Source organism: Saimiri boliviensis, chromosome 4, assembly GCF_048565385.1.
Source record: "Saimiri boliviensis isolate mSaiBol1 chromosome 4, mSaiBol1.pri, whole genome shotgun sequence".
In the NCBI taxonomy this organism is placed as follows: Eukaryota; Metazoa; Chordata; class Mammalia; order Primates; family Cebidae; genus Saimiri; species Saimiri boliviensis.
This window is the reverse complement of record NC_133452.1, coordinates 62411327-62428243: the sequence shown is the minus strand read 5'-3', so window position 1 is coordinate 62428243 and position 16917 is coordinate 62411327. Positions and strand designations below refer to the sequence as shown.

Here is a 16917-nt window from a genome sequence, read left to right as displayed (position 1 = left end):
AAGAGGTCAAACGAGCCTCCCAGTGCGTGGCCAGGAAGTGGTTTGTGGAGAAATGGTTTGGAGGACTTATTTGGCAACTTATTCATTCAGCTGTGGCCAGACTGAAACCCTGTGAGCTGTATCCCTGACACCCAGAGCCTGAAATCCCCCGGAACATTCACATTTCCCCCTGGAAGGTGGGTGAGGAGGTCACGCAGAAAGACACATAGACCAAGACATGTTTTGAGAGACCAGCACTTTAAGAAAATAATGTTACGAGACCATGTTTTCTATTTTTATAACATTTTATATAACTCATAAAACAGTGTTTGTATAAAAATTCACACAAAGTTGCTAGAGAGCATACAATTTCCAAAAATGTCCTGGGTTTTTGTTACATTCAGTTTTCTAAGGATGCACTCCAATCAATGGTAAAATGCAGACATGATGCGAGATTTCATATCTTTGGTAAAACTATTCTCAGTATTTTGTATCCTCACAGTATTAACTCTGATATCCACTTTGTGCAGGGTCTGCTATTACTAGGATGTCAGAAAAACATTAAGGCTGGATCTACGGGAGGCAAGTGTTTCCAAACAGCAGTCATAGCCCCTTGGCCCCCACCCCGACTTCATGTATCTATACGGTCTATCTACAGCCAGGCAGGGTGCAAGCTCACGACCTCCACTTGGGAGTCTCGAGATCCCCTCTTGACTGGGCAAGAAGCAAACATTTGCGGGGAACATTGGAAACGGAGGCCGTCTCTAAAGGAACCCAGTGGCCACGCTGTGGTGTGGTCGGGCCAGCACCTGTTACCAATTAACTAGCCAATCCATTCACCACTAAGTAGATCCCATTGGTTGGTTGGTTGATGGCTGCTGCTAAGGTGGTCCCCTCCCCACAAACATAAAAGGGAAGGAAGGTTTGGAGCCAACACTGAAAGGGGAGGGGCACACTAGCGCAAATGACACCAGACATGACTTTATTCCCTGTCAAACATTTGTTGTCATGTAGACACAGCCAAGGTGAACTGAAGCAGGATGCGAACACTCAGTACATTCATGACTATCTTCATACATTCTTTAAAAACTTACACAGAGAAACTGATGAAGACTACCACCTACTGTGACTTACTAGTTCATTCAACATCAAATGTGTCTGTGCTAATTTTTTAGTCCTTGGGATACAAGGTCAAAAAAAAAAAAAAAGAAGAAAAAAATCAAAAAACAAGTAAAAACCAAAGATTTAGATGGGGTGGGGGGGGGGTGGGGGGGAAGGAAAGGGCTTCCCAACAGGTTTCATGGAGCACATTAAATTTTGAAAAAATAAGTATTTTGTACTTCTATTGCTTCACGTAAAAAATTTGAAATAAAAAAATGCCCACTGGAGCCACCCGTATGGTTGGAGAAGTGAGGACACCATACAGATGGGAAAAGGCCCTGCAGGCGTTTCCTGACGACAGTCCGGGGGAGGGAATAGTTCCCAAGAGTGTCCGCTTCTCTCACAGAAAGGGACTGTAAGATTCTGAGGGAAGAAGTCCTACACGTGAAAGGCATTCAGAAAATCATTGAAATACGGTTTCCAAAAACTGAACATGCTCTACGTTAGAGACATACTAAATTCCTAGAACCTGTTGATTTCTCTAACATGGGTAGATGGGAGTTTCAAAAAAATTATTAATAAATGATTGTGCTTCTAAAGTTGCAGGGTCAACATTCCACCCTCTAGAAAGCAGGGCAATTCATGGCTTGGAGTCCTCTTGTTTACATCCTAGAAACCAGAACAAATTCCATGGGACCTCCCCACTCCAGCCCCTAACAACTCGCGGGGCAGGGGCGGGGGGAAGGGTGTAGGAGGGGGCCACAGCTGTCTTTGGGTAGGGTACGTGTGTGTGCATGCTGTGTGCATGTGCTGGAGAGACTAAGGCATAGAGAAGGGCCCAAGCAAGGGGGAAAAGTGAGTCTCCTGGCTGCTCCAGTCCCTTCTTTCCAGGCACAAAGAAGGTGAACTTGTTATTCCTGTAGGCCCCCTTCATCCCACTTCAGCTTTTAGTAAGCAGTGCGTGTGTAGCTTTTAGTAAGCAGTAGCTGCGTGTGACAGTCATTCAGTCCCTGTGCCTTTCTCAATGTTTGCAGTTCCAACAGAAATAATCTATAAATGACACTTGAGAGCAAATTTACTAGTTAGATCAGCAACTTAACATTGCTTAACATCCTGTATTTTTAAAAATGCTCCTGGGTACAGGCAAAATTTTGTCATACAGCCACTGGCACTGAAGTCCTTATCAGCTGAATGAAGAAAATTCAGATTGTTTCTATTATTTCTGCATTTTAAAGTAGCAAAGTATTAAGCCATCCCACAGGGGTTCTAGGACCACCCTGTGTGATTCAATTCATTTTCCAGGACTTTAGTCTGACATCTTGTTTGCATTTGACTGTTTCGTTTCCCTCTCAGGCATTTGGCCCCCAAAGTTAGGTAGGTAAAAGTATCATTTTAAAGTTTACCTGTTGGGGAATTTCCCAGTTGCTGCTCCTGGAGAGCATGCAGCTGGCCTGTAGGAGCCTGACATTCCCAGTCAGTGGGGAACGAAGACATGTGTCCCCCAAGGCAGGGGGTGGCCAGGTGCAGGACAGCAGGACCTCCTAGAGGGTCCCAGGGGAAAGTTCAGAGTGGAACCTGGGATGGGACACGGGTGCCCCACCTGAGATGGCCTGTGTCCTTCCAATGCCTGGTATCCCCAAGAGCCGCCCAGACCTGGGCCCGCCCTGGGGAACGAGGCCGTGGTGCTGCCCGGAGGAGCTAACACTGAGGTCTGGGGAAGTCACCACACAGCTCCCAGAGCCTGGATCGTGTACAAACACATACATGGAAAGTAAACAGTTCATGGTGAGCCCAAAGAGGCCCACCCTTAAATCTAACAAGAAGCCAAAAGCCCCCGCACTGTTTTCCAAGGAAACATGTCTTCTCCCTCCAACGAGCAACCATGTATGGAGAGGGAATGGGGGCAGTGGAAGGACATGGCTCAGATGGAGACACTGCGAACGTGTTTCCACACTGTCTACATTCATATCATCATCATCCAGTGTTCTCATCTACAGAGTGGGCGCAACATTCTACCAGCGCACCTGAAGGACAGGCCAAGCTGAACGGAAGCCTTCCCAGGCACCAGAGAAGGGAAACGTGCACATGGTCATAAAGGACTTCATGCGATTCCATCCCCTCTACTGCCGTCCAAGGGGCATCTCGACTCTTCCAAAATCAGATGTCAAAGACAAGGTCAGTAAAATCAGTGTCCATGCCACCTGAAGCTATGATTAGCCACTGTGCATGAACATGGCACTTTAAAAAAGATTTTTTTTTTCTAAGTAAAATGGCCCCCAAAGAGCCCAGTGAAAATTTTTAAAGGGTTTCTTTTTAATTAAAAAAATGGATAAAAATGGAAGATGTAAAATCTGGGAAGAGGAGCAAGAGAGTAGCTGAGTTTGCATGTTAAGCTGTGAGGCTGGGGAGGGCACAGCCAGGGAGAGGGGACCCCCGTCCTCTGGGCCCTGCTCTCACAGCTTGCTCTCCCCACACTCAGGCTGCCCCACCACGACATAGCAGGACAGAAGTAAGTACGAGAGACCAAACTCAAGGCTTCTTTCTTGTAGTTGGGTGGGTGTTTACGTGTGCAAATGTAGTAAGCCACTCCCCAGGGACATAGGTGCCTGTCTGTGGATGACAGGCGTGTTCCCAAGGATTGCTTAGTCCCAAGGGTGCCCATCGCTCAGCCTCTGGTGACCCTGAGTCTCTGGGCAGGCCACAGGCCTTCACTTCTCCACTTTCTTGGCTTTCTTGAGGATGTCGCATTTTTTCCTGTTGGGGCGGCGGCACCTCTCGTCGATGCTAGGGATACATTCGTAATGCCACACCTCCTCCATCTTCTCCACGGGGTAGACGGCTTCCACGTAGTGGCGGATGAGCCGCAGCCGCGTGGGGTCCAGCTGCTTCTTGTTGCAAGCCCCGGAATGGTTGTACTGTAGTCGGAGGTTCTCGGCAGTGAAGAGTTCGGGAAACAGGCGGACGAGGAGCCGGGCGGCAAAGTTGCCCACGGAGAGGCTCTGCTGCACGATCTCACGCACCTCCTTGTCGGATAGCAGGTAGGGAGAAGGCACCGGGAAGTCGGGCGAGGGGACCACCAGCTCATCCAGGGGGATCTTGCAAAAGTCCTTGCTGCTCCTCTCGGGGGGCAGCGGGGGCCCCTCAAACTCCTCCCGGAACCTCTCGGGGTTGATTGCATAGCTGGTCAGGTCTCTGCACTCAGGGCCTGGCACGTGGACCTTGCGCTGCTGCTGATAGGAGCGCCTCTGCTCCGTGTCCCGGCGCCGACAGCGCTCGTCCAGTTTGCCCACGAACTCCAGGGTCCAGACGCGGTCGTTTTTGGCGCGCGGGTAGAGCAGCTGCACGTAGTGGCGGATGAGCTTGATGCGGGACGGGTCTAGCTGCTTCTTGCCCAGGGAGCCGCTGCAGTTGTACTGCTTGCGCAGGTTCTCGTGCGTGAAGAGCTCGGGGAACAGGTGCACCAGCAGGCGCGAGGCGAAGTTGCCGATGGACAGGCTGCTCTCGTAGATGCTGCGCAGCTGCTCCTTGCTGAGCAGGCAGTCGGCGCCGGGCACCTCGAAGTCGGGCTGGGGGATCTCCAACTTGTCGAAGTCGATGGGCACCAGCCAGATCTTCTTGGAGCGGCGGCCCGGACGCTCGCCCTCGAAGCTGTCCTCCACCTTGACCACTGAGATGTCGTCAGGCAGGCTGGACGAGTCGTAGCAGTCATCGCGCGGGGGCTCGCCTTCACTGCCCGCGTCCAGCCCCAGGCCCTCGAGCTCGTCGTTGATGCGCTGGGCGCACTGCTGCAGCCAGGCCTCCTCCTCCTGCATGTCGGGGAAGTAGATCTCCGTGTAGTTGCGGATGATCTGCAGCCGCTGCGGGTCCAACTCCTGCTTGCCGCCATCCCCGTAGCAGCTGTACTGCTCACCCAGCTTGCGGTGGTCGAAGAGCTCAGGGAAGAGCCGGTGGAGGAGGAAGACGGCAAACTCGCCTGGCGAGGAGGCTTCGTCCAGGAACTCGGTGAGGTCCTGCGTGTCCACCACGTGGTCTGAGGCGATGGTGCTGCTCCGGTCCAGAGACAGGGCCTCCTCCTGGTCTTTGCTGTCCAGGAAGTGGCTGGGGTCTACCTGCTCCGCCTCAAAGAAGCTGGTGACCTGGCCGCTGGGCTGGCTGTCCTCCATTTCCCGCTGGGCCCAGAAGCGGCTGAAGAAGTCGTTCAGCTGGGGCAAGCACTCGGCCTGCCACACCGCCGTGTCCTTCACGGAGGGGTAGTAGACCTCCACATAGTTGCGGATGAGCTGCAGGTGCAGCGACTCCAGCTTGCGCTTGGCCGCGAAGCCACAGGCACTGCAGCCTCGGGAGAAGTCCACGTCACTGAAGAGCTCGGGGAACAGCTGCACCAGCAGGCGGCAGGCCAGGTCCCCGCCTGACAGGCTCTGGTCCACGATCTGCTTGAGCTCCGTGGCTGTGAGCTGGTACTCGGGGGGCGGCTGGAATTTGGCCACCATCTCAGTGGGGCTCACCTGCTTCTTGATGCGACTCACCTCCAGGGAGAGCAGGTCCACCTTGCTGTGCAGCTGGGACATGTTGGACGTGAGGGTGTTGAGCATGTAGAACATCTTCTGGATCAGGAAGTAGATGTTGGGGTCGCTGTCGGTGGCTGCCCCGGTGCTGCCACAGTCCCGCTTCTGTGGCTCGTTCAGGAGCCGCAGTGGTGAGGGGCTGTTGCTGGCATTTGCCTTTTCGAAGAGCTCGTACGTGTTTAGCAGGTCCCCCGAGGGAGGGTTCTTCTTCTCCATGATCTTGTGTGAGATGCCATACAGAGGCTTCTTGTAGGAAGGGGTGGTGGCATCGCTGCAGGGCTCCTCCTCACCTGGCCATACAGAGCCTAAGCTCCTGCCCCTGCCGGCCGGCTCTCCATTGCCTTGGCACGGCGAGCTGTTCTCGCGGCTCCGCATGCCTGCTAAGAGTGCCTGCAAAACAAAAATAATTTCCTGGAGTGTTAGGCGGGTGCTGTGGTTTATGACACTACACAAGGGTCTGAGTAGCACACAGAGAGGCCACAGTCAACCCGGGGAGCAGGTGAGAAACTGCTTCCTCGCCCTGAATCACTCTGCTATCCAAGAACACACCACTGATACAAACCTGCATCCCCACCACCCTAAACCTGCTGCTCTCCCCACTCCCTGAGAAAAGACTCAGGCTGGGCCAGGGAGGCTTTGTGCTCCTGCGGGACACCAGCATTAGACTTCCTGTCCATCAGGGGGCTAACACCAATGCTGCCAATACTAAGCAAGAACTCTGCAAGAAACAGGAGGGAGAGCACAGAAAGGCGAGGGGCTCATCCAGCTGCTGGCCATGGGCAGGTCATCTCACGGACCCATGTCTTGGTCTGCTCACAGGAAGGGACGGAGATTCCCTGTGGTAGCTCCTGAAGGCTGCAGTGTGTCCTTTTAGCCTGCAGACTCTGAGAGACCAGGCGTCCCTTCTCGGGAAGGCTCCTCTGAGATAGATGCATGGGAGGGGCACATGAGAACTGGGCTGTGGAGAGCGGCTGTCTGATGCCAACTCCACCACTGCCTGAAATCACATCTTAGACCAGAAAAGCCTGGCTCAGAGCTTTCGGGCCTATGCAACTTTGAGTAGAAACAACCCCTTGTTTCTGAAAAATCAACAAGTATATAAACTGCATTGTATTCAAATAGAATATTGTTCCACAATAAGAAATTATTAATACAGTACAGAAAGTACTCATGATAAATCTCAATCACAAAAAGGAGGCCATGGTGTATGATTCCATTTGTGTATATACAATTCTAGGAAACACAAGCTTGCCTAGAGTGACAGAATGCAGACAGTCACTGCCTAGGGATGGCAGGGAGAAGACGACGGGACACGGAGAATGTCACTGGGTGATGGGTATTTATTATCATGACTGTGGCTATGGATTCACTGGTAGATGCACATGTCAAAACGTATCAAATTATATACTTTAAATATGTATCATTCATTGTTATTTCAGCCATAACTTAATAAGCCTGTTTTTGACAAATGTTGAATTTGACCCAGACACTGAAGGAAATGTAAACTTGAGTTTTAGGAAAGCGGATGAGCTAGTCAGTGAGCGCTGGAGGGTGTCGGGAGCAAGGAGCTTTCACTCCCACTGACAGGCACGTGCCTCGGGCAACTGGGAATGGACAAGAACAAAGGGCATCCTGGGGTGCGTCTCTCCACACTTGGGAAAAGTGCAGGTGGCTGGGAGCCGCCTAGCCCAGTGCTTCTTAAGCTCTAGTGTACACACTGCATCATCTGGGGTCTTGCTGGAATGCAGAGTGTGAACCCTGGGCCTGCGTCTCTAATAAGCTCCCAGGTGCTGTGGCTGCTGTCCATCCTCTCTTGAGTACCAAGGGTCTAGCAGTCAGTGTTTGCTCTCAGTTTGTCTCATCTGGGCAGATCAGGGTTATTTGAGAGTTTTCAGATTACTAATGCCAGCACAAAACGGCACATGAGGTATTTTTCTCCGTAGCCTAAACCAATGTCAGGAAAAGAGACAACCTCGAGACATGAGGCTTAATACAGCAATAGGAGGCTAAGAATAGGTAGGTCCAGAGGGAACAGAAACCAAAAGCCCAAATAAACTGAAAACTTTCATTCTTCTGAAACTTCCATGTGTTCTTTTTCATTTTTAATGAACTGCTGGGCATGGTGGCTCACATCTGTAATCCCAGCACCCCAGGCTGGTCTCAAACTCTTAGGCTCAAGAGATGATCCATCCGTCTTGGTCTCCTGAAATCAGAAGTTCCACCAGCCTGGGCAACATGGCGAAACACTATCTCAACTAAAAAGAAGACAAAAAAATTAGCCGGGCATGGTGGTGCACACCTGTAGTTCCAGCTACTTGGGAGGCTGAAGTAGGAGGATCACTTGAGCCTGGGAGACAGAGGTTGCAGTCAACTAAGATCTTGCTACTGCACTCCAGCTTGGGTGAGAGTGAGACCCCCGTTATTATAAATAATAATAATGAATCACTTCCTAGACTCTCTCTTTTGGATAACAGAATAATCTGACTCTTATTAGAGAAATGTTAATTCTCTTGTGCCCCCACTGAGGACAACCATGCAAAAGAAATACTAACTACTTTACTGCCTTAGTGACCTTCTAAAGGGACGCATAAGTGCAAGAGTTATCATAGAGCTGGCCAATACTTTCTTCAGGGTTTGTTTATATATAAGTGAGCAAATGGTCAGTGGCAACTGGCCTTTGTGGCCCCCACGCCCCTGTATACCACTACACCACTCTCCAGGAGTAGAGGACCAACGACACACCGGAGTGGAGGCGACTGCCAGGGGTGGCCTGCCACCTGCCCCATTCCCTCCAGGGTCTCCTTGCAGAGCTGTCCCCACCCCCATCAAACTGCGTGATGGTTGTGGGATGGGACCATGTTATCCCTGAGTCTAGCCCAGTGCCTAACAAAGTGTCCAGGGTACAGAAGAAGTCAATGAATTTCTGTCAATTACACATGTGGATAGTTAAAGCTGGGCAAGGCGTTACACCATTCTCAAATATATGCTTAAGAAAAGTGGGGCCAGGCACCGTGGCTCAAACCTGTAATCCCAGTACTTTGGGAGGCTGGAGGTGCGGGGTGTGGAATCTCTTGAGCTTAAGAGTTCAAGACCAGCCTGGGGAACATGGTGAAATCCCATCTCTATAAAAATAAGCTGGGAATGGTGGCATGTGCTTGTAGTCTCAGCTACTCGGGAGGCTGAGGTAGGAGGATTGCTTCAGCCTGTAAGGGTGAGGCTTTGTAAGCCAAGATCGTGTCACTGCACTCCAGCCTGGGGAACAGAGTGAGACTAACTCAAAAATAAATAAATAAAAATTCATGCTGATTACAATATGATTTATTATTACATAATGCTATTCCCAAGGCATGGCAGAGGTAATAATATTGTAAAGGACTTTTATTAAGGGACGCTTTCCACCAGAAGGACTTTCCTACAGTGCCTCAGGGTGATTCGCTCCCAGAAGGCACTTCTTAGAGGTCTGTTTGTCCTGTGCTATCTGGCATTATTTGTTTAAAAAAGAAAGAAAAGGGGCCGGGCTTGGTGGTTTATGCCTATAATCCCAGCACTTTGGGGGGGATCATTAGAAATGAGGGGATCACCTGAGGTCAGGAGTTTAAGACCAGCCTGACTCACATGGAGAAACCCCACCTCTACTAAAAATACAAAATTAGCCAGGTGTAGTGGCACATGCCTGTAATCCCAGCTACTCAGGAGGCTGAAGCAGGAGAACCACTTAAACCCGGGAGGCGGAGGTTGCAGTGAGCCAAGATTGTGCCATTGCACTCCAGCCTGGGCAACGAGAGTGAAACTCTGTTTCAAAAAATAGAAAAGAAAACACACACACCCCAACACGCACACACACCAGAAAGGAAGGGGTGGAGATAGCTGAAACCCTTCACTCCTAATGCAGGGTTTTAAATTGTGGGTTAGTAGATGATGACTGACATCGGTGGATCATGAACAATGTAAGAAGAGGGAAGGATTAGCCGGGCGTGGTGGCATGTGCCTGCAGTCTCAGCTTTGGGGAGGCTGAGGTGGAAGGATCACTTGAGTCTTGGAGGTGAGGCTGCACCACAGCTTGGGCAACGGAGAGAGACCCTGTCTCACAAAAAAGGGAGGGAAGGAGGAAAACATCAAAAAGAATAGAAAATATCAAAGTGTACTGCACAAAGTAAATCAATTTAGGAGTTTTGTTTCCTTACTATGGGTATGTCTATATATTTATATACAAATACATACATGGAAGCTGTATTGCTCTGTAAGGTGATTTATAACTGTGGGTCACTGTGGAAAAGCGCTGCCCTAACAAATACAAACTCAAAGTGCCTTACTTGCTAATTCCTGTAGAAAGTAAAGTAAAATTTTTAGCAATTTATTCACCATTAGTTCTTTTACACTACAATAATTTTAGAGGTCCCATGAACTATGAGATTACTATAAGGTTTACCAACAGAAAAATCTGGGTTTGGAGTACTAACAATTGCAAATCATAATTATGTTAGGAGTGATTTTAGAAAAGGAGCCTTCACTTTAAAATAAGGTTCCATTAGCACATTTAAAATAGAATTTCCTATGGAAAGAGATCATCGGAAACTTACATACCGTGCAACAAGAGTGCATGTTCTAGAGGGAGACTTGCCCTAATTAATACCCAAGGGAGAAATGAATACAGGGAAAAGTTTCTGGCGAATTATTTGAATATCAACAACACACACAAGACTAGACGCCCCCACATTCCTACAGCAGGTAGGAGGCAAGAGTGTGCTGAAACTGGAAAACCCCCGTAACTCTCAATATTCAGTCTCATTAATACAAATATTTCCGTTTCCACCAAGCATGATAGAAACATGCCGTCAACAGAAACATTTTTGGCTACACTGCTTCAAGAGAAAATATTAGTGTCCCAGTAGAGGGCAATATTCACTCCCAGAAACCTTGGTACACAATTCAACACAGAACACAACACAAGCACCGAAGAGGAGCTTCTTAGATATCCCCACACTGGTGTCCTGTCAGCTCAGCGCTCCAATTAATTCCACAAATGCTGCCAAGGCGGCAATGGGCTGGCTGCGTTTGCGGCTGATGATAAAATCTCAGCTCAGCTGTCTAGGAGCATCAAGAAATCTTTAAATCTGTGCTACTTGGCACTGGGTAGGGCTGGCTGACACGTTCCCAATTCTCTGAGGCTCGTCTTCCAACCATATGGGAACTGTGCTGTAACGCTCAGACTCTGCAATGCCAGCGTCTAGCCCGGATCTTCATCAGGACATTGCATTCGACCACCAGCACCTGTAGACCCCAGAGAGAACGCCCAAATCTTTCAGCAGGAGAATCCGACTGAACAAAAAGAGGCTGATGTTGGGTTACAAGTGAGGGGCAAATAATAGACTCTTTAGGGAGATTCCAGGTGTCCATGCCCAGTGACATCATCTCGGGGAGTGGGTCACCCTGGAGATGTTCCAAGTACCAGACATCTTCATCAGGGCCCCAAATCCAAGAGCAGTCACTGAATTTAGTTCAGTGAATGATGAGTGCCTCAAAAGTGCCCAAAGACTCAGCATACTGGAACAGCCAGAAAGCAGCATGGCTTGGGGAAGCAGGGAGGCCACGTGAAATGGCAGACGGAGGGTTGGCATCTCCCTCCTGAAATTCACAGTGGATGCGTACAACTTTCATTTTCAACAGAATTATTTTCATCATCATCATCAATTTTTTTTTTTTTTCCCGAGCCAGGATCTGACTGTCGCCTGGAGTGAGTGGCATGATCTCGGCTCACTGCAACCTCCACCCCCACCCCCGGCTCAAGTGATCCTCCCACCACAGCCTCCAGAATAGCTGAGAACACAGGAGCACACACTACCATCCTTGGGTTATTTTTAGTAGAGACCCTGTACTTATTTTCTATCCTGGGTATTAATTAGGGAAGGTCTCCCTCTAGAACATGTACTCTTGTTGCACAGTATATGAGTTTCTAATCATCTCTTTCTGCATGAAATCCTATTTTAAATGTGCTCGCCATGTTGTCCAGGCTGGTCTCAAACTGCTGAGCTCAAGTGATCTGTCCACGCTGGCTTCCCAAACTGTTGGAATTACAGGTGTGAGCCACCACATCTGGCCAAAAAAAATTTTTTTTATTAAATAAGAGACAGGGTTGCACTAAGTTGCCTGTGTTGGAGAACAGTGCTGTTGACAGGCATCACCCCGCCACTGATCAGCAGGGGAGTTCTGGCCTGCTCTGTTTCTGACCTGGGCCGGTTCACCCTGCTTTAGGCCACACAGTGGTTCCGTGCTTCTGGGAGGTCACCATATTGATGCCTCACTAAGTTCAGCATCAATATATAGGATCACTATATCAGCATCAATACCAGGATCAAGCCAGACACAGTCTCTGCTCTCACGTTTCTTACTCTGGGTCATCCTTCTGCTGCCAACACTATATGGTAAGTAAGGGTGAAGAATGTGCTGTGGTGGCTGAAGAAACAAGATTCTGGGGAGATAAAGCAACTATAATGAAGGGACTAGAGATGGAACAAGACATGAGTGCATCTAAGGCTTCTCGGGCATCTTACAAATATCCCAGTGCCCCACCAGCACAGTGTTTAAGTGCCCAGTTCAGAATCAAGCAGGCTTGGTAGTGCTAACTTCTCTGAGCCTCATTAAAATGGGAATGTACTTCGATGGTTGTTGAGAGACTTCTTAAGAATCCTCACTGGCCGGGCGTGGTGGCTCACGCCTGTAGTCCCAGCACTTTGGGAGGCCGAGGCGGGTGGATCACGAGGTCGAGAGATCGAGACCATCCTGGTCAACATGGTGAAACCCCGTCTCTACTAAATATACAAAAAATTAGCTGGGCGTGGTGGCGCGTGCCTGTAATCCCAGCGACTCAGGAGGCTGAGGCAGGAGAATTGCCTGAACCCAGGAGGCGGAGGTTGCGGTGAGCCGGGATCGCGCCATTGCACTCCAGTCTGGGAACAAGAGCGAAACTCCGTCTCAAAGAAAAAAAAAAAAAAAAAAAAGAATCTCAGCTCACACCATAATAACTGACACCCATGAGGTGTTCCGTGCATTTGCACTGCATGAGATGGCATTTCCATTCCCCAAATGAAAACAAACCACAGTGATATTTTAGGATTAAAAAAAATAAATAAACAAAAAAAACCCAGGAGAACAAAGCTAACCTCTGCCTGGCATATGGCTCTTGAACACCGCCCCACTTCTGTGAACAAAAAGATTACTACCAATAAAAACTTTGGCTATGCACCTCCCACATCTGCTGCATTTGGCTACGAAGCCCTCTCCAGCAGAGGTGCCAAGTAAGTCTTTATATAGCCCTTTGTTAGACTTTTTGAGGGTGGTTTTTTTCTTCTCAGCATTGTACTAAATGTCACTCATAAAACAAGGTGTCAACATTGATAGAAGTCTGCCTGTGACATGCTGTGAGCATCAGGGCTCCCCACTTTGTCCTCCTGCCCTTTCCTTGGGGCAGAGGAGAGAAGACAGGAGATGGTCTATATCCTGACTGAGTGGTGCCCAGGCCTGGGTGTCCTCAAGGGGGTCAGGCAGCCTCTGTGATGGTCCCATGCCGATTTCATTCTGATAAATGTGGAGGGAGGCAGCTGAATACTGGTCATGGGGTGGAGGGCTGGCGATGGGGGCTCAGAGGCAGTCAATAAACATTTCTGAAGGCTGATGTGGAGCGTGCCCCATGCCACGTCCTCATGTGGGCTACCACAGTGATCCACAACAGCCCAGCCAGGTGGGCAGTCTCAGCCCTCGCCACGGTGGAGGAACCTGAGTCTCGGCAATCTGTCCCTCATCTGCCCCCAGACTCTGCGCTCGTTCTGGTATTTTAGCATGCTGGTAGTGAGGGAATGTGTTCTCTTACTGGGTCCATGAGGGGTGTAGTTTTAAGGGCAAGAACTTCTCAGCGCCATGCCCCCTGCCCCGCCCACATCTCTTTCCATCTGGGAGATTTTTTTTTTTTTTTTTTTTTTTTTGAGACGGAGTTTCGCTCTTGTTACCCAGGCTAGAGTGCAATGGCGCGATCTCGGCTCACCGCAACCTCCGCCTCCTGGGTTCAGGCAATTCTCCTGCCTCAGCCTCCTGAGTAGCTGGGATTACAGGCACGCGCCACCATGCCCAGCTAATTTTTGTATTTTTAGTAGAGACGGGGTTTCACCATGTTGACCAGGATGGTCTCGATCTCTCGACCTCGTGATCCACCCGCCTCGGCCTCCCAAAGTGCTGGGATTACAGGCTTGAGCCACCGTGCCCGGCCCATCTGGGAGATTTAATGGTTTATACTTAAATTTCACAGGAGCGGGAGGAAACTAAGAGTCAATCACCCCAGCAGAAGTTTAAAGGAACTCCTTTCATTGGCCAGGGGAACTTGGGGAGGTGCGAATTTCTCCCAGGATAAATTTCCCTGCTCCTTCACCCACGCCGGATTTCCAGCTCTCTGGATTCCCCTCCCATGTAGTGGGAGCTCTCTTTCCCCTCCTGGATTTTCCCCCTCCGGTGTCCCCTTCCACCCAGTGTGGAAGCTGCTTTCCTCTCCTGGATTCCATCTTTCTGGATTCTCTCACGCAGTGTTAGAGGAGCTTTCCTTCTCTGGTTCCCTCCTCTGGGAACCCTTCTCACTTGGTGTGAGAGCGGCTTTTCTTTATCTCACTCAGTGTGAGAGCTAGCTGCTGCTTCCTCTCTCCTTCTCCTTTTTCTCTTTCTCTATCTAAATAAATCGCTTTCTGCAACCACTTTTTGAGTCCAGTATTTTACTTTACGAGCACACTGCGCCATGGTATCCTCTCTCATTCTTGACAGAGTGATAGACCAAGAACCTGGAGAAACATCCTCTCAGGGAAATAAGGGCTCCCCTGAACCCCAACAGGAGTGATACAGGAGGCGGGCAGGGAAGTGCTGGGTAGAGACGGGCAAGTCCCTGGCTAGGGCTCCACCCTTGGGCCTGTGCCCACGAATCTAGGTTAGGACAGGCACTCCTGCCTTCGTGCCCGAATGTTGCATTTCCAAGACCACCCTGGCCTGCCACGCCCCCATCCTGTGCCTATAGCATCCCCCAGACCCTGGCAGGCAGGTACACAGTGGCTGGATGGCAAGAGACGTGGATCAGTGGAAGAAGATACAAGCAGCCGCATGTCTAGAGAAACACATGGGCGGGTGGAGAAACACGAAGCGGCTGGACGTCGAGAGGCCATCAGGAGCACACTGCCAGACACCCATGCCCAGGCAGGCCATCAACCAGCAGAACGACATGGCATTTAGCCAGGGCAGGAGGAGGAGGAGAGGCTGGGCCGCCACTGAGTGGCCCAACTCCAGAGGAAAATCATCTCCCTGTTTCCCCACCTGCTGTAAGCTACTTCCACTCAATAAAACTTTCCACTCATTCTCCAGGCAAGAACCCAGGATACAGAAAGTCCTCTGTCTGTGCAACAAGGTAGAGGGTCTAAATTGAGCTGGTTAACATGAGCCGCCTACAGACAAAAGTAAACTAAAAGGGAGCCCTGTAGCATACACCCACTAGGGCTCCACGAACTGTGCATATCCACCCCTAGACACTGCCACGGGGTCGGAGCCCCACAGCCTGCCGTTGAGCTTCAGGGCACTGAAGGAGTGAGCCACACCCCATCTCCCACCCTGTCAGGGAGACAAGGGAACCTTTCCTGTGTCACTAGGGGTAACTCAGAGAAGGTGACATGTCTTCCCAATCACTCCTGATAATCTCACCCCAGGAACAAGGCTGCCCCGCAGGCACCCTGGCACATTTTTTTTTTTTTTTTTTTTTGAGACGGAGTTTCGCTCTTGTTACCCAGGCTGGAGTGCAATGGCGCGATCTCGGCTCACCGCCACCTCCGCCTCCTGGGTTCAGGCAATTCTCCTGCCTCAGCCTCCTGAGTAGCTGGGATTACAGGCACACGCCACCATGCCCAGCTGATTTTTTGTATTTTTAGTAGAGACGGGGTTTCACCAGGATGACCAGGATGGTCTCGATCTCCTGACCTCGTGATCCACCCGCCTCAGCCTCCCAAAGTGCTGGGATTACAGGCGTGAGCCACCGCGCCCGGCACATTTTTTTAAAAATATTTTATTTTTATTTTTATTTTTTTATTTGTAGAAAGTGATTTATCTAAAAAGAGAGATAAACAGGAGAAAGAGCGAGAAAGAAACAGCTCACTCTCACACTGAGTCAGAGAATCCAGAAAGACGGAGTCCAGGAGAGGAAAGCAGCGTCCACACTGAGTGGAAGGGAACAGAGAGAGATGGAGTTCAGGAGGGGAGGACAGGCTTCCACGAGAGAGTGTGGAAGGGGACCCCAGAGGGAAAATCCAGGAGAGAGAAAGACGGCTTCCACAAAGGGAGTGTTCATGGAAGGGGACCCAAACATGGAGTCTCCACCCTGGCACCTTTTAACTTACATGCCTGAGTTTGCTCAGCTGCCTGATGGAGGTATTAACTAGTTTGTTATATGGATTAGATGGGGTAAGGTATGCAAGGCACTATTTGTTGAGCAGCTACTGGTAACTGTTTGTGCGCTCTCTTTCTACTTTATATAAAAATAGACACAGGGTCTCACTGTGTTGCCCAGGCTGGTCTTGAACTCCTAAGCTCAGGTGATCCTCCTCCCTTGGCCTCCCAAAACACTAGGATTACAGGCGTGAGCCACTGCGCCTCTTCCTTCCTTTTTAATTATCACTGGATGCAGTCTCTAGCTCCCTCCTGTCTTTGATGAAACTGCTTCAGAAAACAGTACATACGGCTGGGTGTGGTGGCTCACGCCTGTAATTCCAGCACTTTTGGAGGCCAAGGCCAGCAGACTGTCTGAGCCCAGTAGTTCAAGACCAGCCTGGGTAACTTGGTAAAACCTCGTCCTTATAAAAAGAAGCCACTGGGAGGCTGAGGTGCGGAGACTGCTTAAGCCCAGGAGGCTGAGGTTACAACGAGCCAGGACTGTGCTACTGCACTCCAGCCTGAGCCACAGAATGAGATTCTATCTCAAAAAAAAAAAAAAAAAAAAGAAAAAAAGAAAAGAAAGGCTGGGCGCTGTGGCTCACGCCTGTCATCCCAGCGCTTTAGGAGGCCAAGGCAGGTGGATCACGAGACGAAGAGATGGAGACCATCCTGGCCAACATGGTGAAACCCCATCTCTACTGAAAAATACAAAAATTAGAAGCCGGGCGCGGTGGCTCAAGCCTGTAATCCCAGCACTTTGGGAGGCTGAGGCGGGTGGATCACAAGGTCGAGAGTTCGAGACCATCCTGGTCGACATGGTGAAACC

The 16917-nt window shown here is 50.1% G+C and overlaps 1 protein-coding gene across 1 annotated transcript in view; it reads right to left on the bottom strand.

Annotated features, from left to right (window-relative positions):
• Positions 1 to 218: 218 nt before the first annotated feature.
• Positions 219 to 16917, bottom strand: part of BEND3 (BEN domain containing 3) — a 56302-nt gene continuing 39603 nt past the window's right edge. The window contains exon 4 of the mRNA XM_003935932.4: positions 219 to 6035. Coding sequence (XP_003935981.2) covers positions 3789 to 6035 — 2247 coding nt within the window. The 3' untranslated portion in view covers positions 219 to 3788. The remainder of the gene's footprint in view (positions 6036 to 16917) is intronic.